This window comes from Colias croceus, chromosome 5, assembly GCF_905220415.1.
Source record: "Colias croceus chromosome 5, ilColCroc2.1".
NCBI classification, from domain to species: domain Eukaryota; kingdom Metazoa; phylum Arthropoda; class Insecta; order Lepidoptera; family Pieridae; genus Colias; species Colias croceus.
The window spans coordinates 11,014,807-11,038,714 of NC_059541.1; the positions used below are offsets into that span (position 1 = coordinate 11,014,807).

Here is a 23,908-nt window from a genome sequence, read left to right on the forward strand (position 1 = left end):
GTTGTACATAAATGTATTATTAAGAGCAGAGAAGGGACAGTTACGTGAATAAAATTTCAATACAACAAATTGAAATAAAATTTATTGCTTATTAATGATTACCATCAGCACATATTATTGTTCTCTTGGTAGAGAAGAGGTTTAAGACTTTATCCACGAGATGTTCATGTTTTTGGTAATTTTGATTTTGATCAAATATTTTGTGAAATCCACATAACAACCGATCTTGAAAATATATAGATTACATCAAATCTATCTCATGAAGGGTGCATAAAGCCTTGACGAGCTGTATAATGCAATATCAATTTTATCGCTTTGAGTTAAGGTTGAAATTGATATTACGCAATGAACGGTCATTCGACAAACTCCGGCGCACGTTCTTAGCCAGTCGGTTCGCAAATGTCGTTGTTGTCACACTGAGAGTGATTTTTTATGATGTTCATGAAATCGTGATTATTTACGTGACTTTATTTAACGGTAAGTTCTAATTATTTAAAAATATAATAATTGTGTGTTTCGGTACTCGGTAGCTAGTAATTTAATAATAAAGTAGTCGTTAATTTTAATTAATTAGAATTCAAACTCAAACCTTTAAAACAATCATGCATATTTGTGTTATTTTGTATTATTTAACAAAAAAAATAATTCGTTGGCATTTTATTCTTTATATATTTAAAAGATGCATTCAAAATATGCGATAGCAACAAATAAGAAATCATATGAAAATAAATAAATTTTACATAGTTCAATTCAATTTAAAAGAAAAAAATTATTAGGCAGTTATATAGGTACATACCTATAAACTTGCCTTGTGCCTTTCAAAAGTCTAGGTGAACGGGAAATGCTATCAGCCCTTAAGATCACAATATATTATGGTCTATCTGGGTAATTGTGAACAGGGGTCATTGGAAACAACTCCACTTACATTTTTAACACCTATTCTAAATAACTTTTATTTAACAAATTTTGTAAATAATATTTCATTTTATTTGATTTCATTTTATTTAGTAAAATATTATATGTGTGTTAAGTCTGTAAGGTATTTATTCTATGGGTCTGTACAATTTATTGTCTGTTACTTGAAATAAATGTTATAAATAAATAAATTAAATAAATAAATTAATTAAATAAATAAATTTAATAAATAAATAAATAAATAAATAAATTGATCCCATTTCGGTTTTTCAAACGTTTCGAAATTCATCTATTTGAAAAAAAAAAACTTACTAGTTGATTCCAATCACCCCTGTTCACAATTACCCGGACTTACTGTATACATAAGTACCTACTCAGCAAAGACGAATATAATATTGTTTGGGTATATTAAACTTTGAAATACTATAAATTGCTCATTTAATTTTGAAATTAATTAATTTAGGAACATTTGAATGAATAACATCAAATCTATCAAAATATTAATAAAACTAGTCCTCCAAGTACAATGAGTTTATATCAATTTCAAAGAATTGATTCTTCTAATCTACTATTTAAAAGAAATGAAACAATAAGTTCGGAAACTGCCAAAAAACAAAGCCTTATCTATATCGCTGTCTCCATGAAATCATCAGAATTTATTCGATAAAGCGAGTTATCATTTCTCGGAAATCCCTTTTCAGAACGCTTTCATATTTCTAAATTCAAGGAATGTGACTCCAAGTCGAATACAACTTAACAAGAAAGGTTACCGATTGCTTTGGCACTTAATAATAAATATTTTGAAATCCTCAGAACAAAGTTCAGGCAGATGATATAACTTTCTAATAAATCAAAGTTATTTATTTAGAATTCAATTCTGCCGAAGATTCCACTTTCCTATATTTCACTGATATTGATGTAGGTCAGTGTGCGAGTAAACTTACTCCTTTCAAGTTAGTGTATGTGTGTATAGACACATACACATACACCCTAAGAGAAAAGTCTAAGTTCAATTACAAAAAAATAACATAATAATATGCTGAGGATTGTGAACCTTCCGACGTGTAGGAAACCTCAGTTAAAAATTAAAATGAAGCACTTACTTTTTCAGATAAAAAATAAGGATTGCACCAATGAAACATGATCGATCTTAATAACTATGGTTACTTAGGATGGAGTCTATTAATAAACTCAATTACTTCGAATTATTTTCCAAATTAAAAAATTCTAAATGACCTGATTTAAATGAAGTTTATTTTAAGTTATGTAATTTTATTTATCAAAACTTTTCAGAGAATCATAACAATAACACACAGCATATTTATAAATCAGTGTAGTATCATTATTTCTTAGAATATCTAAAAACTTTAAATAACCTTCATTGATCTTCTAAAATTTACGAAACATTAATATTATAGAGACATGAAAAACAAATTTTTGTATGATACGTATATAGATATTATGTTACAAACAGTATACAGATTAGTTTTTCATGTTGCTGTTGTTGTCTATGTTGCTGTTTCTTTCACTTTTATATAAAAAAAATAATTTAATTTAAAGAGTTAAATGAAACACGCAAATCTCAATAAATACAATATCACAAATCGATAAAACGAATTTCTTATATTATCTTAACTATCATCTCTCAACTATCTTCAGAAGCTGATTAACTGATATCAATACATTCTTACATAATATTATATGCCTATACAAATGTTACACAGATTCTGGAAAAATTGACGAGCAATAACGATAAATTGCTTTCATAGATATAGATTTTAGAATAAATTGTATTTCAGAAATAAATGGTAATTAAATTCGTGATAATATTATTGTCTAAATGAAAAACGTTATTGCGTCCTAAAGAAGTGAACAACTTTGTCGAGATGTATAATGAATAAAATTCGAGTTGATTTAAGATAATGACTTTCGTTCAATAATTATTATTAATTATTTGTTCATTGAAATAAAAAAAAATATTTGTACTATAAAAATTACCTATAATGTTTACGTTGTATTGTACCTATAGGTTAACCCTTAATAATTATTTCTTATAGCCTTTGACTGTCTTTAAGTGTGTAGACTAATATAGGTCACAGCTCGTACACAGAATTTATAAAAATTTCACAAACCTCATACATTCATAGATTTTATCACCGTCTTACTTCAGAAAAATGACAAGAGAATAAAGAAAATACATTGAAAGGCAAACTGCGATCGCTTCCGAGTCACTACTCACTACAGAATACCTTGGATCAAAATTAAATATAGTTTAAAGTGAGGTAAATTACAAAAAAAAATATAAGACTATTTTCTTATTAATTTTTCAATGTTAATGTAATAAAGGAAAATTAATTAACACCACAGGCGTTAAAATATGTTGGACAGTTTTATCATAATCAACACTTTTTTACATTGTAATTAACAGATACGTACCTATAAATATTTATATTGCAAATATTTCCTTATAAAATAATTATTTATCAATTATCTCTGCTACAGAGACAATCGCCTTAATATAATTAAGATCATGAATGAATCTTATGGAAACTTTATATTTTATAATAATTCAAATGCTTAAAAATTCTGCCCAAGTGAAGACAAACAATAAACATAAAATTATTATTGTTATGACTATAATAATTTTGTACGTATGTTTTAGTCAAAGAAGTTATTTATTTGAAACAACAATGGGATTTACTTTGACTAACAAGTGATAACTGCGTTAAAAACAAGCGACTTCAAACTTGCACTTGCAAAAATGCCCATAAAATAAAAACTACTGGGCCTATCCGAATAAAATTTTTATGGGACCAATTCGACACCATCCCGCATCGAACAAAAAAAGAATCACGTAAATCGGTTCAGAAACCTCGGAGTACTTGGTGTACATACATAAAAAAAAACATACCGGCCGAATTGATAACCTCCTCCTTTTTTTGAAGTCGGTTGAAAAGATATGATATGCGGATTGCGGAAGGAACATTATAACTTAATCCCTATTACGTAAGCGATGTGATACAACAGAGGGCTCTACTTTTAGTTGTCATCCTACTAATATGTATTATAAATGCGAAAGTTTGTGAGGATGTGTGTGTGTTTGTTACTCTTTCACGCAAATACTACTGAACCGATTACAATGAAACTTAGCACACATATAGAGGGTAACTTGGATTAACACATAGGATAGGTTTCATCCCGGAAATCCCACGGGAATTGGAACTATGCGGGTTTTTCTTTCAAAATGCGGGCGAAGCCGCGGGCGGAAAGCTAGTATTTAATAATATAAGGCTTTTGTAAAACAAAGTTATTAGTCATTATAAAATTTACAGTAAAAAATGCTATTGCATCCAGCGACTCGCATCTTTCAACACCTGAACTTTTATTTTTATACCGCGAATTGAGGCAGAATGATATAACTAATTTCGTATTATTTTTTTTTTTCTTAGACCGCGCGGAGCGGCTAGTAGGTAATACTTATATATAAAACAAAGTCACTTAGCTCTGTCTGTATATACTTTGTCCCTATTCATTCTAAGAACTAAAAAACGAAAAGGATTTGATGCGGCTTCTAATAAGTAGTGTAGTTTTTTAGGAAGGTTTTACATAATTTGTTAAATTCAAAGCCACTGTCCAATATTATTTGAACTAAAGGAAAATAACCAATTAAAATCACATTAATGTTCATTGTCGCTAATTATGACACACTTAAAATGTTGTCTCGAATATCTTGACCTCAGGTGTGAGTGGACCTTGTAACAATTCAACTTGTAGTTATCTAATTAGTGAACTACATTGATTTATGTTTAGCATACTTGAATATCTATTTCAGGTATTTAAAATGCTCATAATTGATGTAGGTCTAATTATTCAGTACTATCGTAATATAATATCGTATTTTTTTTATAATTGACAGATTTAAATAACTGTATATAAAAATTTCATCAAACGTAGTAATCTACGTAATTATATAAATAAAAAAATGTGAGTGTGTACTAGTGTACACTAGTACACACGTTAAAGAAGTGAAACATCTTTATGACCTTATTTTTCAAAAAATAATTTACTATAATATTATGCAACTTTACAGAAATACGTCACGTTTCACGCGTGGTAGGGATAAGAAAAGGATGGCGCGTAACGAAAAAATGTTACACTAAATTTTTTTCCAACCCCGATAAAAAAGTTTCACTTCAATTAATGGTAAAAGGTTGGTTTGAACTTTGAATGCGTTTATTCAGGAATAGATACCCATTTTGGAAAATTCTCTTACCAGGCGAAACCATTAAAATAAATCCTGAGTTGCAAAGGCTCTTTTTATCCCGGGCGAATCCGGATAAGCAGCTAGTATTTTGTGTTTTAAAGATGCATGAACAAACCAATCTATTGATTGAATAACTAATACTACTTAAATAACTACTAAACTAATAACTCACTAACTCAATTAAAACCACACTTCTCATAGAGATATAATTGTATTTATTAAGTGTGATTTTAATTAATCGTTAATTTATCTTGTCTTGATTGTAAATGAATAAGCATTTATAATAATCGAATAATATGTTACGTAATTTCAATATAATTATTGTTTAAAACTTTTAAGATTTTTTATTATTTGTTTAGTACATACTAGGAGAAATTAATTATTTGAGTTACCTAAGGAAAAATTTTTTCTATACTTTATAAATATTGACTAAAAAATACTTTTTTTTATAGTATTATCTAATGCTCTATCGCCGATACATCATTATCAGCTCAGACAGGAGACTTCAATCTAGAATCATATCACTAGAGCGTGTATTAACTTAATATATATAAATCTCGTGTCACAATGTTATTCCTCAATGGACTCCTAAACCACTTAACCGATTATAATAAAATTCGCACACCATGTGCAGTTCGATCCAACTTGAGAGATAGGATAGGTTTTATCCCAGAAATCCCTAACGGAACGGGAACTATGTGGGTTTTTCTTTGAAAACGCGGGCGAAGCCGCGGGCGGAAAGCTAGTTTTTTATAAAATGTAACCTTCTTCGATTGTAAGCGCAAACGTTTACATAAACGAGGATATAATAATATGTACATATAATATAAGAGTTAATTATTTATTAGCAACTTTTTTACGAAAAAAGTCAAAGTACGGTTGTAACTTGTTAGCATACAAGTTACAACCAGCGGCAAAAATTATGAAATATAATAATATTTTTGAGTGTTATTGTTAAATTATTGTTAAAAGTATGATAATTACGGTGGTTAAATATGAAAACAAAAGAATATCTCAGGCACATTACAATAATAAGAGATACATTTTTACAAGGAAGTTCATTGTCATTTTTCTAAATTAAGCAATTTTTGGGTTGTTTTAATTGAGCGTGTAGTTTAGTGTTTTTTTTCAAAATATTATGTATCTACATATACTTATGGCTCCGAACAAAGGAAAGATAATGTAATTTTGAAAATGTATATATACAAGAATAATCAAGATATTATGTTATTTTGATTGAGTCCTTATTCCCTATCAAATACTATGTAAAATACTTGTTGACGTCCGTATCTCCCCATAGAAAGTTCCTCTGAATCTTGTTAAGAAATATCAAAGCGTTGTTTGTTGGCTACAAACATAATATTACCATACATAAAAAATTTGATTAAATATTTGTTAATATTTACATGCGTTTACATAATATTATTTTACCTTTTACCGTGGTTGCCTGGTAGAGATCACTACTTAGTGATAAGGCCGCCAAGTTAGTTGTACTCTGTTTTTAGCTGTAAGTAATTCTAAGGTTTCTGTTTGTATAACTAATAAAGCGTTAAATAAATAAATAAATAAATATTATACTTTCGATAATGTAGTTAAAGGTTATTGAGAATTTTAAATCAGATATTTCAACTGCCTACATCGTATTATTTCAAAATTCGTAATCTACTTATAGGGTTATTTGTAAAACACCAGCAACCTCGCAGAACAAGATAGCTAACATCATAAGTAACAACATTTGTTCTACGACTATAATTGGCATAACGCAATAAATTATTTTTAAAGCTTTTATTGTACTCTCCTAACATTTGTGTCTATGTTCTAATCATTATCGAAAGGACGAAGCGACGCCCGCGCACGCTTCTTCCTCCTCTCGTTCGCTTCTTGTTTACGTAATTTTTGGGATTCGCGTAGAGTTTATAATATTCAAACGGAAAATTAAATGAATATTTATTTTTGTATGAAAATAAAATCTAACAAATTATCAAAAGTCGTATTACAAATGTTGTTACTTATGATTTTAGCTATCTTGTCCTACGAGGTTGCTGGTGTTTTACAAGTAACTTTGTATATGCGTTAAGTACAATCAAAATGGCTTTTATCTAGATTACGTAGATTTAACTAGATCTAATGACTAAATTCAAGCATTACGATCTACGAGCTTAAATACAAGCTGGTGCGAAACCATTTCTTAACCAGTCATTATCCACACACGCCATTTATATTATTTGTCATACTCAAACAAAAGCTTTTGCGAATTTACACACATTTACTACTCATTCCTAGAATTATTTTGGAAGATTAATTGTATTTTAACTCTTAATTAATTGTTGAAACTCATCAACCAGCTACGATAAGTTATTATAGAACTAGCGGTCCGACCCGGCTTCGCCCGTGGTACATATTTACGTTTTCTCTACATAAGAACCATCCTCGTACTTCCAGGAATATAATAAAAAAGAATTATCGAAATCGGTCCACCCGTTCACGCGTGATGCCGTGACCAAGGAAAACGGGTTTCATTTTTAAATAATATATACATAGATGTCTTTGCGTTTTCATGATTTTGATCTCTAGTTTTATAAAGTTTGGTATAAAGCTCCAAAATTATTTATGATTGAAATTCGAGATGTTTTTATCTGGATGCTAATGATATTTAAATGTACTCATAGTAAATATTTATATTAAAAAGGCTAAAGTTTGTATGGATGTATGGATGTTTGTTACTCTTTCACGTAAAAACTACTGAACCGATTACAATGAAATTTAGCACACATATAGAGGGTAACTTGGATTAAAACATAGGATAATATTCACATAACAATTATTCATAATTAATCCATACTAATATTATAAATGCGAAAGTAACTCGGTCTGTCTGTCAGTTACTCAATCACGCCTAAACTACTGAACCAATTCTAATGAAGTTTGATACATTTTGACATAGGCTGCTTTTTATGCCGGGAAAATGACGCAATCCCGGAAATCCCACGGGAACGGGAACTATGCGGGTTTTCCTTGCAAACGCGGGCGAAGCCGCGGGCGGAAATCTAGTAGTAAATATAATACACAGGATTCTGAAAAACATTTTGTTACTATATAAGGAGCCGTAGTTTATTGTAATATACAAGCAATACCTACAAGTTAAGAGAACTAGGTATATCATAATATTTTGCTAACTTTATATGTATCGACAAACGCGTCATTGCGTAGATACATAAGAAATATAATATTATAACACGATAGTACATAATTTATGCATTCTATAGTGGTATATTATCTAAAATATGTATTTTCTTATTTTTACTTGCATTTTTAAATGCTAAGTTTCAACAATATCTGAAACATTTAAATATACAAAATTATCACAAACTATGAGTTAATCACCACGTTATCTTCCTCGTGGACTATTATAATTACATTTAAATGCTGGAAAATGGTACATTGTGTTACTTTTAGCCTTAGATCTTTTAGCTATTTCTACAGGTAATTGTTGTTATCACACTTGTAGGTAAAATACTTAATTTATGGAATTCGATATTTAGTAAATACTCTCAATACGCAATCAATAGATTCTCTGTTTTAACTTAAAGATAAAAGTGTTTATTTATATTAGTATTTTCTCTGATTAAATTAACTTATATATTCATAATAAAGGTTTCCTATCGTTGAATATACTAATTATGTAGGTATATTAGAATGATTTTAAACCTTTTTTTGCAATTATTGAAACCTACCCTATGAAATTAAGAGCTAATAATATTAGAACGATTGTCAGTGTATCTTACGAATATAGATTTCTTTTTGGGATTAGAGCCTTTAATTTTTGTATATATAATAAAGAAGTTAATTTTAGTTATGATTAACTTATTATGTAATAAAATAAAAAAAACACATAGTAGAGTGGAAATTTTTCATCAGCTGATAGTAATTTCCAACATTCCTTGGACACTCGACAGATTGACAATGTTTTCCTTGATAGCGGTTCCTTCCATATTTATTTTGTCAATATTATTTATTTGCTTTACAAAAATATTTATTCTATAATCTATGTAAAGTGTAAAGTACTAGTTCGTTATTATGAATACAAACAACGAGTTTTTCAAAACAGATCCGAAGTTTCAGTAATACCTCAAATACATATTTACATCCATTTCAAACTTTTAAAATCAATATTTAAAATATTAAAGTCTACATAAGGTCAAACCAATTATCATCCAAGTGATAGAACAGATTATTATAATTCAATATTACAAATTGGTTTCCAGGTAAAAACTGCATTCATATCAGTCAATATTATTTGTAAAATAAGGCGCAATTTTAAAAATATTTGACTATGAGTACTCAGTGTAGTAGATAACTCAAATTATAACCTAGGGTCTTCTTACGAACTCTGTATTCCTAGAGTTCTTGGTAAGAAGATATACTTAGAGGCTGGGAGAGCACAGACGGCATTCGCCTGAAAAGAAAATCGATCTTTGAAACGCATCTCCATACTCCATTTTATTGCAGTTTATTATTACACTTGTGTTTAAGCACACTTTGATATCATCACTACATAGTATAAAACAATGTCCCTATATCCCTATATCACTTTGTATGCATAAATCTTACGCAACGGATTTTGATGCGGTTTTTTTTAATAGATAGAGTGATTAAAGAGGAAGGTTTTAGTATATAATTTATTAAATTTTAGACAAAGCGTGCGAAGCCGCGGGCGGTAAGCTAGTTTAATTATAAAATTAACCTTTTTAGCGAGATTTTGGTGAGTCGTCTCATGTGGTAAAATATCATCATTTCAATACATCAGTAATTATTAAAATACGTGACCAATTGACTATTTTATAATATAAAAAATAAATTCAATAATGGTCACGTAAAACGATTTAAGTAACTGAAGGTTACACTTAAAATAATAAGATAAGTTATATTTGGCAAGAGAGCTACCAGTTTTTAGATACAAATTCTGATAACTTCTGATAGAGTATGCAATATACAGTTCAAGTACCATATCATATTTATCTATATTATCATTTTCGAAATACCACGTGTTAGACGAATACAGCCATTTAACCAACTCCTTAAGGAAACTAAGCTTGACCGCCTCCTTGGTACAGTGGTTGACGTGTGAGCTTAGAACCGAGGGGTCCTGGGTTCGATTCCCGGTGGAGACGAAGAAAAAAAAATGTCTTGGTCTGGTAGGACACAGAAGGCTGATCACCTACTTGTCCCTAAAGAAAAATCGATCAGTGAAACAGATGTATGCATAATGCATCTGCCCCTTACCCCACTACGGGGATATGGGACTTCACTTAAGGAAGCTAGATTTATTTATAAAATTGTTAATTTAGGTGTTAAGCGTAGATGAGGTGGGGGCTGCGAGGGAAACCTCTATAAAAGTGCGCCGGAGGGTCCTTCGACGCGTAAATCACGTTTCAGAGGGCCTTTCGGCGCGCGCCCTTCGGCCGGTCGATGCTGGGGTCGAGGGTTTGGGGAACGCCGATGATGGAACGGGGAATAATCCATCATCAGCGAGCGGGTGGCGTGAGCTCGTGTACAGCTTGCGCCGCCCCGGGGTGGGCATTTGGTGGAGGGCCTGGAAACGGGCAAGTGGCGGAGGGCCTGGAAACGGGCAACTGCTGGGCGGGACATGCGGAAGATTGCGAATGTGTACCCGCATCCCGTCTAAAGCAGCGCGTTGGTACACGGTGGGGTTTTAGTCGGTAGGAATCCGACATAACCCACGGCTCCTTCCCCGGGAGCCGTGGGTATCTTAGGCAAGATTTCCCCACTTGAAAAAAAAAAAAAAAAAAAGGTGTTAAGCGTAGATAGTTGTTTTTTTGTACTGCCAATGAGGGTGGCATGATCATGTCTGATCAAACCCTAAGATTAAAAAAAAACTAACTCCTGATAGATATTATTATATGCAATATACAGTTCATGTGCCATTTAATTTCGTAATACCGCGTTTTAGCAAAAATGTCACTATCACCAGTGAATTGTTATTTAATCAAATTGAAAATGGAGGTATTTTCTCAAGTCGACTCTATTTTTTTGTGTATGTCAGAACTTTCGATTGGACCAACTTTGATGATACTTTTTTTATTATTAGAAAGCTAGCCTGTTCTGACTGTTCTGATTATTACAAATCACTACATAGTATAAAACAAAGACGTTTTCTCTGTCCCTATGTATACTTAAATCTTTAAAGCTACGCAACGGATTTTGATGCGGTTTTTTTTTTATTAGATAGAGTGATTCAAGAGGAAGGTTTTAATATATAATTTATTAGGTTTTAGACAAAGCCGCGGGCAGTAAGCTAGTTCTTAGTAGCGAATAAGTAATATATTATGTCCCCAAACTTCCGAAATCTCTGTATTCAATAAAGTTTATTCGCAAACTAACTTGGCACTAACTGTAGCATAATATATTTCAGATATTTTCCGCCCAATATAAGAAAATATATTTAACATGTTAGTCAAATGCCAAATTGTAGGTCACTAGAATAATACATTATAATACATTATCCTAATCACATAGTTCGCATTGAGTACACGTTCAAATAGTGCAAATATTTTTTATACAGAAATTTGTCTTTCTTTTTAACCGACTTCAAAAAAAGGAGGAGGTTATCAATTCGGCCGGTATGTTTTTTTTTATGTATGTACACCAATTACTCCGAGGTTTCTGATGCGATTTACGTGATTCTTTTTTTGTTCGATGCGGGATGGTGTCGAATTGGTCCCATAAAAATTTTATTCAGATATGCCCAGTAGTTTTTATGTTATGGGCATTTTTGCAAGTGCAAGTTTGAAGCCGGTTGTTTTTAACGCAGTTATCACTTGTGGTAATCATTTGAGGATATTGTAAAATAATTGTGTAATATTTGATGTAATAAACAAATTTTGCTTAAAATAATCGGATTTTATTTTAAGCAAAATTTGATTTAACATCTATCATCCATAGATTATAGTTTCTATATAGATTGTTATACACGCAAATTTATACACGTCTTTGTATAATTTCAGATTTCATTGAACTGCCACGATGTCGCAAAAAGAAAAGCCCGCCATCGACAATTTTAACTCCACGTAAGTGATTTATATATAACTTCTGGGTCGGCAGTTTTTCTAAAAGAAATCTTCACAATCGCGGTGATAAATAACTTTGTAAAATAAAATAAAATGTGGCTTTGTTGTGCCCAACTGAACCAATGTCACAAAAAAATAATAAAAATGCTCTACAACGATCCCAAAAATTAGGGATATTCTTTAAAACGTCCTAAGTGAAAACCGACTCTTGAAAGTCTGTTGTACAAACTTGTCGTAAAGTGCGCGTTTGTAGAAGTCATATTATATTTTGAATACGTCAAAATGCGGGTTCACACAGAGCAAGAAGCCTCGCGAAGCAGCTCGGTCGAGGAAATCGCGTCTTAATTCCGCTTTAATTGGTAGAGAAAACGTCTTCACTGACCGCGTTGCTTCGCCCAGCAATTGCCTCGCGAGGCTGCTCGCTCTGTGTGGACACGCTTATTGACGTGTTTTGGGTAGTAATAGTTTAAATATGATAATAAGTATGTGGCTTCTAAAAATTCGCACTTGAACACAAGTTTGTACACAAACTCTGAAAAGTCGATGTATTTGTACACTTTATTTAAAATGTAGGTACATGGAAATATATTACGACATGCCTTGGCAAAATTTACAATTAATTTTCTTGAGACATACTTAACTACATGCTCTATCTTACAATATGAGACATTTTTGCATTTTTGCATTTTTATAGCATTCCAACGTAACTTTACAATGTTGAATGGATTTCTAAAATGCTTGTAAATTCGAATTTTTTAATCAAAACGATATAGTCGGTAGTGGTTAACTTGGAAAATATTATTAATTGTTGAAGTTTATTTATAGCTTCATTTATTTCGCAAATAGTCCGAAATAAATATTTAAGACATAATTTTTAAAATATGATCATTGTTTATTTAATACTAGCTGCTCTGCGCGGTTTCACCCCCGTGGCTCCACTCCTGTTGGTCGTAGCGTGATGATATATTATAGCCTTATAGCCTTCTTCGTTTAATGAGCTATCTAACACCGAAAGAATTTTTCAAATCGGACCAGTAGTTACTGAGATTAGCGCGGTCAAACAAACAAACAAACTCTTCAGCTTTATAATTATATTAGTATAATAGATTACAGAATCTTTGTTAAATATCTCAATTCTACTTGAATTAACAACATTTATTCCATAGTTCCATAGGAAAACTGTTTCCCTATTTTATAGAATGAAAAAGTAACATTTCAATATCAGATAAAACTTGTTATAACTAATATGATTTACTATCTGTTTATCTATATTAGATTATGTTCTTATAGATTTTAGTAGGCTATCTTAGAGCCGATTTTTCAATGCTTGGATAAAACTTATTCGTCGAATAATGTATAAAACTATCATTTTAAAAATGTATTCTAATTGCCCGTATTTGACAGTTTACGTGACATTTTAATACTATCGTGTAATACTTTATTGGATGGATAAGTTTTATCCAAGCATTGAAAAATCGGCCCTAAGTCAAATTGGTATTCACAGTAATATTGGCTTTAGAAAATTCAAAATACTTTATTTCAACTGCCAATTCAATCCTGCTATACTTAGACCTCTAGTTTGTATATTGTTTGTATATATAATATCACAGATAATATAGACACTTAACGATAACTCATACTAGTGAAATTCTATATCTAACAAAAATTAATACAATTTAATATTTATAGGCAATTTACTTCCCTATGTCCAAAGGTATATATTATTATCCTCAAGGAAGTCCATGAGATACCTAATTTCCTCATCACGCGACAAGGAAATGATACTTTCCTCTAAAATTCGAGGAAAATCGTCATACAATCAATTTATTTGTGATAATATTATGGTAGTGATATGTTTACTGAATAAGCCGTGAAAATTGCGAATGACGGTGAAATTTGAAAATGATAAGATTCGTGCGTAAGTGAATCATATAATAAAAGTATACAAAAATATAATTCAATATAATCGGGGAAGTATTAGAGCACTTGTATCTTTGAATGGAATTTACAGGCATATCTATACTAATATTATAAAGCCGAGAGTTTATTTGTTTGATGGCGCTAATCTAAGAAACTACTGGTTCGATTTGAAAAATTATTTCAGTGTTGGATAGCCCATTTTTCGAGGAAGGCTATAGGCTATAATATATCGTCAGGCTAAGATCAACAGAAGCGGAGCCACGCGGGTGAAACCGCAGCTAGTCATTCATAAGTTGGTTCCTAAACACTGGAGCCATTATTTTATGCTGATGAAATGAGTCCATTATATTATGTAGTTTTTTCTCGATACTATAACATCTTAACTAGGGAAGTAATTATGATTCTCTTTCCGTAATATCTCGTTATATCAAAAAACGCAAGCGAGGAATCGGGCATTAAATAGTAATACATATAGTATAGTAAATAAATCAAAGTTACAATAGAAGAATGAAGATTTTTACAAACAAACAGGCAGTAATCTCAGCGGTTTGAAATTGCGTTACTAATTCTTGATAATATCAAACAATGCTATGCAATGTATACGCTGTGTAATTCTATTGTGATAGCGGACTAACTAAAGATGATGTAGGTATGTGTGTATGTTATGAGTCTTTTATAATAAAGAAACGTGTATATGGCATCACGTGTGTGTCGTCGAAAAGCAATCTCAATTATAAATGCATTGGTCAATAATTAGCTTATCAAAGGCGAATGCTACGTCATTTATACTAATACGAACATTGGACTAAATGCATTTGATTATCTCTTCCTACTCTTTTATTGTATATACTTTATGCGCTACGTAGATTTTTTCTTAAGTTTGCCTGGAGGAGATGTCTGTTTAAAAACCGCTTTGTACCTATATACCTCCGTTAATCTGTCGAAAGTGATCATTTAATTCACAGTAAATTGAACACTGCGAGCGGTAAAAATGGTAAACGAATTGCTCACTCTGTTATCAGGGAAATGCCTAATATTTACATTTCGAGTAATAAAAAAAGGGAAATTGAAATATTAAAATTCACTAACACATTCATTAGACACTTGTCCCTTATTGTTAATTACTTAGATAATTTTTATTTTGCAAATAAAGATATAACAATACTTTAAAATAAATTAATATGTTAACCAATTAATATGTAGTTGTACCTATATAATTTTAACATTTGTTTCCTTCCTGTTCTCCAAGTTATTACCAAGCGTTCATACAAATATGCAACCCTTGTTCCATCCTTTTGAAGTTTTGTTTTCGTGACGAGAATACTGTATCCTTCTCCAAGGCTTCCTTTGAGGTAATTTTGGTGTGATAATTTCATATAAAGTTGCCGTGGAAATAATAGTGTTAGTGTTGAGTGTTTCGCAGCAAATTAGACTATTCTTGTGACTATACAAGTATACCTACTATCCTCTAATCTAATAATTGAGTTTTTGGTATAACTATAATATTATGTTTGTAGCATACTAATTTTAAAAACAAAAAAAAAACAGCTCTCTTTAGTTAACTGATTTCCAAATACGAATTTTCACGAGCATCATATTTCATGAATCACATTGGCTATTTTTTAATTCATTTTTATCCCGTAACAAGCAGAGCCAGGACGAACATTTAAGTATTCTCCATCGGCCTTTATGAGATAAATAAATATAATGTATCATTGATAACACAATGACCTTGTATTGTTATAACCTACGGCACTGTGACCTTCATATTTCAACCATTGCTCATCCATGGGTTACGAAGCAATCACCCGTAAAATGTTTTTGTCAATCAACAAATATTCCAATTCACGGTTCAACAAACAAATTGCCAATTTGTATTGTCCATTATTTTAGGTATACAGTTTGTAATAATTGTAAAAACACGCTGTTGAAATGCTATGAGATGTTTATTAATACTGGGTCTGATTGCGCTCGATTTACCAATATTTTATAAACAATAACGCAATATTATTACCTATTCGTTTTAACCATCTTAAGCTAAGAGAAGACTTAAGCAAAAATTTCACGTAGAGTCAAAAAAAAATATAATTTTATGCGAATCCCCACAGCACGACTAGCCGGGAAAAATGCAAGCTGCGTGGTGTGTGGATTTTTTAAAATTTTCAATTGTAATAGCAGTTAGTCACAACATCCAAGAGGCAGGCTTTAAAATATCCCCGTGCTTTGAGAAACACGTAGAATTAATCTCTTATCTGTCGTATTGAATCTTCTGCCTCAGCGGATGTTTAAAGCGTTAGAATAAAATGAACTTGTTTAAATTGCTATAAACCATTCTTATAAACACAATACGATTTCGAACTAAAAATTTCATGATTACTTAGTCTAGATTTGGTGCAACTTCTGCTAAAAATCTATAGAATAATTTCTGCTATAGTAACCAGTTTTAGGAGTGAAAATCAGTGTTAAAATATGAGAGAATTTAGGTACATTGTCACGTTCCGTAGTGTTTACAAGCGAAATCGTGGGCGTCTCTGATATTTACATTGTTGGTACACGAAAACATTATTATTATTTCAGAGCGGAATTAACGAGTAATCCAGGCTTCCAATCGTCACTCAGTATTGCTTCTAAGGATGTTATCAACGAGAAAGCCTACAATCCCTTCGAACATAGACAAGTGGAACATCCTACAACGTAAGTACTAAAAGATCAGGAGTATATTAAAGTATCAGTTACTTATAAATGGCTTATTGATACATCAATATTAGGTGACCTATTATTACCCCTTACAATAACCAGGTCACTTGTCACTTATTCACAGGATTACAAAGGTGTATAGAATTGCTAATTACTTCCTTTGTACCGCAATCAAAGGGAGAGTATGATTTTAACCTATATTCGTGCATATTACATTTCTGAATTATTCACGACAAAATATTATTTGGAGCGTTGACCGTTCATATCACTATAACTATTACTCCAATTTTTTATTTTTTGGTACGAGAGTTCTTGCTCTTCGCTGAAAAGAAACATTGCACTAGGAGTAATTTATAAATAATAATTATTAGTCTTCTTATAGGCGAATCCACACGAGAGAGAAGCCACGCAAAGTAATTGCTGGCTAAGCAGCTCGATCTGTGTGGACCGCCTTATTAACAACACCATATTTAATATCCTGAAAAGCTAATGCTATTGTTACTTACTTACTTACTCTTACTTACTCCTCTGGCGCTGAAACCCCAAAGTGGGTCTTGGCCTCTGAGACGAGAACTCTCCATCTTCCCCGGTCCTGAGCGGTCTCTTGCCAATTATTGTTGGCTCGTAGCACGCGCAGGTCCACCTCTACTCGATCGCGCCAGCGATACTTAGGTCGTCCAACCGGCCGTCGGCCCAGGGGTCGCCCCAAGTATGCCCTCTTCAGTCCTCGTTCCTCACCCATTCTTTCTACATGACCGAGCCAACGGAGCCGTTGTGCTTTTATTTCTCTTTTTGCTAATGTTTATTTCTTTCTCAAAAAAAAACGCATATTTCTCATTCTACAGGACTGTAGGCGCAATCGCTCACATACTCAAAGCATGCATCGGTACGGGAGTGCTGGCCATGCCAGCTGCCTTCAAGAACGCTGGATTACTCGCCGGTGTCATAGGAACGGTGTTCGCCGGTTTTGTATGCACTCATACAGTTCAGATGGTGGTAAGTAAAGGATAAATATATATTTAGATATCTATCATTACAATTAATAATTTTGAAAGATATTTCTGATGATCAGGAATTACATAACCCAGATTAATTTTTAACTTATCGATAGATTTTTATATAAATTATAAATTAAACTTTTGTTATGTTATATTACGAGCTTTTCACCCGCTGCTTCGATCCCGTAGTGCTAAACTAAACAAATACACTTCCACTTGAACCACTGTTGCACACATTCGGAAAGACAGACAGAAGGGAGCGACTGTATATATGTATAATGTAAAATTTTCAGGTAACAATATCACAACAAGTCTGCGTAGAAGCTAAAAAGCCTTCTATGAGTTTTGCAGAGACTTGTGGAGCTTCATTTGAATATGGACCAAAGAGATTGCGGCCTTGGGGCAATTTTGTGAAGTAATTTTAGATATTATTTTATACTAATAATACCTCTAATAGTGTAGCGAGAAAGGATCTTTGATCAATAATTTGTATATAAATACTGATTTATGAAAATTATAAGAATATAATATTTTAAGTAAGTACCTACTAGAACAAGTAGATGTTATAAAGCGTATTATAGCTGTTAATTATATCTATAGCTAATAATAATTTATTTTTGTTATATCCTTCATATAATATCTGAATGGTACCATGTAGTACAATATAATATAAATTCAATTTATATTTCGTTTACTCTCCTAATTTCATTTTCTTTTACATCGATTTACCCAGAATTTGTAACGCCTTCCCTTTTTTAATAGCAAAAATGTGTACAGAGAACATTGAGTTTATTTTTGGTTGATCGAGCATCTAATACCTTCTAATAGATACGATGCTATGTTAAGCTTTCAACATTCAGCCTTTCTCCTTAAACAAATCATCCAATAATCTTTACTCGAATAGCTTTCTTTGAAAAATCCTAAAAAAATAACTTGTTTTAGATATTCACGCAAAATCTATTATCAAAAAAATTATTAAAAGGAGCGCTTGAAGGAGCGTAACAAACAAATTGATTTTATAAATAAGAAACCTGCGTTTATTCTTTAATTTTATTGACTTGTGGGATCAAACAGCCGTAGTATTTTCATGTATTAACGGTTTTTAACACGATTTAATCAGCAGTGCTAATAGAAAAATGGACATAAACAAAAGAGGCAGATTGATGATTTCCCATTTCGAATAAATTACTTTTAAAAGCTCACTAAAATTTAAACAACGATACAAATCCATGTATCAAAAGTTTCATAGAACGCAAGGATGCTTCAGAATTTTGATGATCTAACTTTTCTCGTTTTCAGAACGTTGATAGATTACTCTATGGCCGTGACGTACCTCAGCGTTTTGTGTGTCTACGTTGTTTTCATCGGATCTTCCTGTAAAGAGGTAAATGAACGTTACTGTTGACTTAATGAAGTGAAATATGTGGATAATTAAAAAGTAATTAAGAGCTGCTGTACATTTTCTACGAACTGTTTAAATGGATAGTGGGAGATAATAATAATGGGACTACATTTGAATATTGTAATTTTGTTTAAAAAAAATCTTTGGGAAATTATCGTAGTTTGTTTCGATATTATTATTTATACTGTAATTTTATTAAAATTAAATGCAGCTGTGGTTCTTATTTAATCTGTAAACTAAAAAAATTGCCATATTTTAAAACCTTAAATATTCATTTCCCAATGTCTTTTTACAGGTATTAGATTACTATTATCCAGGATATATCCTTTCAATCCAGACATACTGTGTTCTCACCCTGGTTCCCTTGGCACTGCTCTGTCAAATACGAAATTTGAAGTATTTAGTGCCTTTTTCTGCATTGGCTAATGCACTATTAGTTGTGGTATTCGGAATCACATTGTATTATGTATTCGTTGACTTACCACCGATTTCTGAGCGTGAAATGGTTGCTAACGTGAATCAGTGGCCCTTGTTTATGAGGTAATTATGAGTTGAATGAGCTTAGATATCTACATGTACTTTTTTGTAATATTGATTATTTATTATAATTAAGGCAATGTGACGGCATTAAGTTCGTATTTTAATAGACGTTATAATATTCGGTCTACTTTTTTCACCACCCTCCCTTTCAAGGACTATAATATAGTAACTTTTTTGTACCCACTTTCCTGTTTGATACTCTATTTATTCACATAACAATTATTCATAATTATTAATCCATACTAATATTATAAATGCGAAAGTAACTCGGTCTGTCTGTCTGTTAATCAATCACGCCTAAACTACTGAACCAATTTTAATGAAATTTGATACATTTTGACATAGGCTGTGACATTTGGTATATGACATAGGCTTTTTATGCCGGGAAAATGACGCAATCCCGGAAATCCCACGGGAACGGGAACTATGCGGGTTTTTCTTAGACTGCGCGGGCGAAACCGCGGGCGGAAACCTAGTACCTATAATAATATAAGACTAAAGTTATATTAACCTTTCAGTACCGTAATATTCGCAATGGAAGGCATCGGAGTGGTGATGCCAGTAGAGAACGAAATGAAGAATCCACAGCGGTTCCTTGGCTGTCCAGGGGTGTGGAACGTTTCCATGGTGATCGTCATCACTCTCTTTGGGATTGTCGGCTTCTTTGGATACCTGCAATTCGGAGATTTGGCTAAGGGCAGCGTGACTCTGAATTTGCCTGAAGGTGACATGTAAGTTTAATCGAGTAATTTGGCCTTTATAATGTATGAAGTTAAGATTTTTTATTATCCGAAGTAGAGTTATCAGCCAATAAGAATGAGTGGATTATCTAACTAGATTAAGGTGAGAAACAGCTAGTGAAATATAATACGATTAGGGGAACTGTTATGCCCAACATAACAGTCCAACAACAATATTATGAGCATTGAGCATATTATATTATGATTAGTATTCTGTGTAATACACCTCTTGAAACAGGTCATTATGTTATATTCAGCTAATTATTTTATGTATTGCTAGGGATATTTTCTGTATAATTAGAGATGGGCCTTTAACAACTACCTATCATTTATAATATATAAATTATAAATAAAGTATTCCTACGCAAAGTTTATACGATCTTGTGTACAAAAATATTTGCTTCAACATTTTAAGAAGGTTAAATTGAGTTAAATTGAGCCTTTTAAGATTTTCATAAAATAATAATTTATTAGCTAAAGGCTAGAATCATAATTTTTTATCCTTGTATAATATTATTTCGGGAGTAATTATAATTGCAAATAAAAGTATATTAGTTGTTCTTTGGTATTTTAATAGAGTTTAAGCTTTTAATGGTAAATGTTAAAAATACTTATGTAATGACGATTCGAAAGTGCTACTAAATATTAGTCTAATTGAATAAATGAATGTTTGAGTTTGAATGTTTGAGTTTGAGTTTGAGTTTTACTTATTTGGTATACCTTTATGGAAAATTAAAACAATTTTAGTTTCGTAACGGTTATAATGGAAAAAAATATTGTTGAATACGTCCTTCTAGAAGTATAGGTGTCGTTTCATATTCCTGCTTTATTATAATTTTGTTTTTTACAGGATCGCACAAGCCACTAAAGTCATCATGGCAGTCGTAATATTCTTCTCATACGCGCTACAATTCTACGTACCCATGGAGTTTATTGGCAGATTGCTTCAGAGGAGACAGTCGAACAGCTATGAAAATGTTATTCAAGTTGGTATCAGGACTACTATTGTTACTGGCACGGGTAAGTTTTCGAAAACGTCTGTTGATCCTTTAAATATCCACTAAGTCTATTTATTTGTAAAATTTAAAACTCCAGAATATTATGCACATGTATGATAGAAAGAGCTAATGTTGTGACATATTTTTTTCACATATTCATAAAGTTAACGATGATAATGTAAATGTTTATGTTGTTTACTTTGTTATAATATTATGGTTTTAATAGAGATCGTTTGTCATGGATCGTATGTCAGAAATCATTGAACTGGGGTTGGTTGTTTGGTGTCTTTTTTCTTCACAATTTGAAGCAGTAGGTAGTGCAAATAATGTCCAACAAATTTTAATAGCATTTTATATCACCTTATATCCGCTTAGACATCAGTACCTTAACAGAAAAAACTAATGTTTCCTTCCAGTTGCTATCGCCGCAGCGTTCCCCAACCTCGAATTGGTGATCAGTTTCGTCGGCGCCATTTTCTTTTCCACTCTTGGTCTCCTGATCCCGGCCACCATCGATACAGTTTACCACTGGGAAAAGGGCTTTGGAATATTCAAATATCGTCTATACAAGAACATTATTATCTGTTTGATATCTATCATTGCTTTGATATCCGGAGCTTATGTGTCCATACTTGGCATGATTGAAGATTTCTCTCATAGTGAAATTGAACTGGAGGATCATAATAGTACCGATAGTACATTGATGTATTAAATTTATAAAGTACAAATGCGAATGTTGATACTAGATATTCTTAGATGTGATAACGACTTTAATAGCTCGAATAGTAAAGCAGATATATTTAATTAAACTATTGTAATAATGTTGTATTTATAAATATTTTATAGAACGAAATAATAATACTTTTTAGTTTAGAGTAACCTAGAGAACAATGACTTTTTCTTAATAATTATTAGCACAATTTTATAAAAACTGTAGCTTAACATTAACATAAACTACCTGTACCTGCGTCATTCAATTATTTGGAGATGCAAGTCTCTTAGTTCAGGATACATCGCCCATTTTTGCAAGTGACTACCTACTATCAAGCTAATTTTCCGTTTGTAGCTTTATTTTGATGAGACGCCCAATAATTTCGTGTACGAAAGTCTCGATTGTGGTAGCTAACAGAGATAACAAGGATAAAAAATTTTGATTTGATGGTTCTCCAATATTTATTACTACTTAACTGATTTTTTTTGTTCAATCTCAAGATAATTACCTAAATTATTCGAAAAAATATTTGTCCTACAAAATCTATGGTTGGTTCAAAGAGTCCCCCTTTCCAAAGTGTATCGATAACGAGGTCATCATAAATGATTACTAACAAGCTGATTTTTTTGTTTTCACTTAGTTAATGTTTATATAATTCAACAGACATATTGTCCTACAAATTGCGTAATAAATATTTGAGAACCATCAAATCAAAAAATGTTATCCTTGTTATCTCTGTTAGCTACCACAATCGAGAGTTTCGTACACGAAATTATTCGGTGTCTCATCAAAATAAAGCTACAAACGGAAAATCAGCTTGATAGTAGTCACTTGCAAAAATGGGCGATGTATCCTGAACTATCTATATTATGATATTTTTGCTTTTATTTGTATTTACTGACAATGTTTTACAAAAGTTATGAAACACGCGTATAATATAAACCAGTGACTTGTATAAGAATAACTGACATTATTATTAATTATATTTTATGTAATATTATTTAAATGACGTCAAGGAAATAATATAGAGTATAATATTTTTTTCAAATTTTAGGTGAATTATATAATATAGTTGTATACGAGTTATTTAATATATAAGTTTTACTTTTATAAGTGTTAATTTTGTATTCTTGCCGCATATAAGTGACCAACAGATAACCTAAACTATATTCCATTCTACTATGACGTATGCATGAAAATTGTTAGGTACTTCTATGTATAGAACACGCAACTAAAACCGCGGCCAAAACTATAGTAATATAATATTGTATACTACATGCGAACAAATTGTAAAAGATAGAGGTCTTACTGTCTATATTATTTTTATTTTTATCAATTCACTAGCGGTCCGCCCCGGCTTCGCCCGTGGTATATATTTGCATTTTCTCTACATAAGAACCATCCTCGTACTACAAGGAATATAATATGTATAATGAAAAAAGAATTATCGAAATCGGTCCACCCGTTCACGCGTGATGCCGTGACCAAGGAAATATAATATATAGATTATTATTTATTTGACAAAGAATATAGATAATTGAGAAAAATATACTTTTTATTTCTAGTAAAACATTAAAATTTACATACCTACTAGCGGTTCGCCACGGCTTCGCCCGTGGTACCTGTTTTCGTTT

At 31.6% G+C, this 23,908-nt stretch overlaps 1 protein-coding gene across 1 annotated transcript; it reads left to right on the plus strand.

The window, feature by feature from the left end:
* The first annotated feature begins 369 nt into the window (after positions 1–369).
* LOC123691760 (proton-coupled amino acid transporter-like protein CG1139) lies at positions 370–22,661 on the plus strand. The gene is made up of 10 exons (XM_045636307.1): positions 370–477; positions 12,205–12,267; positions 16,765–16,881; positions 17,730–17,880; positions 18,176–18,297; positions 19,182–19,266; positions 19,580–19,824; positions 20,343–20,555; positions 21,415–21,584; positions 21,979–22,661. The coding sequence occupies exons 2-10, from the start codon at positions 12,224–12,226 to the stop codon at positions 22,272–22,274; spliced, it is 1,443 nt and encodes a 480-aa protein (XP_045492263.1). The 5' UTR covers positions 370–477; positions 12,205–12,223; the 3' UTR covers positions 22,275–22,661.
* Positions 22,662–23,908: the final 1,247 nt, after the last annotated feature.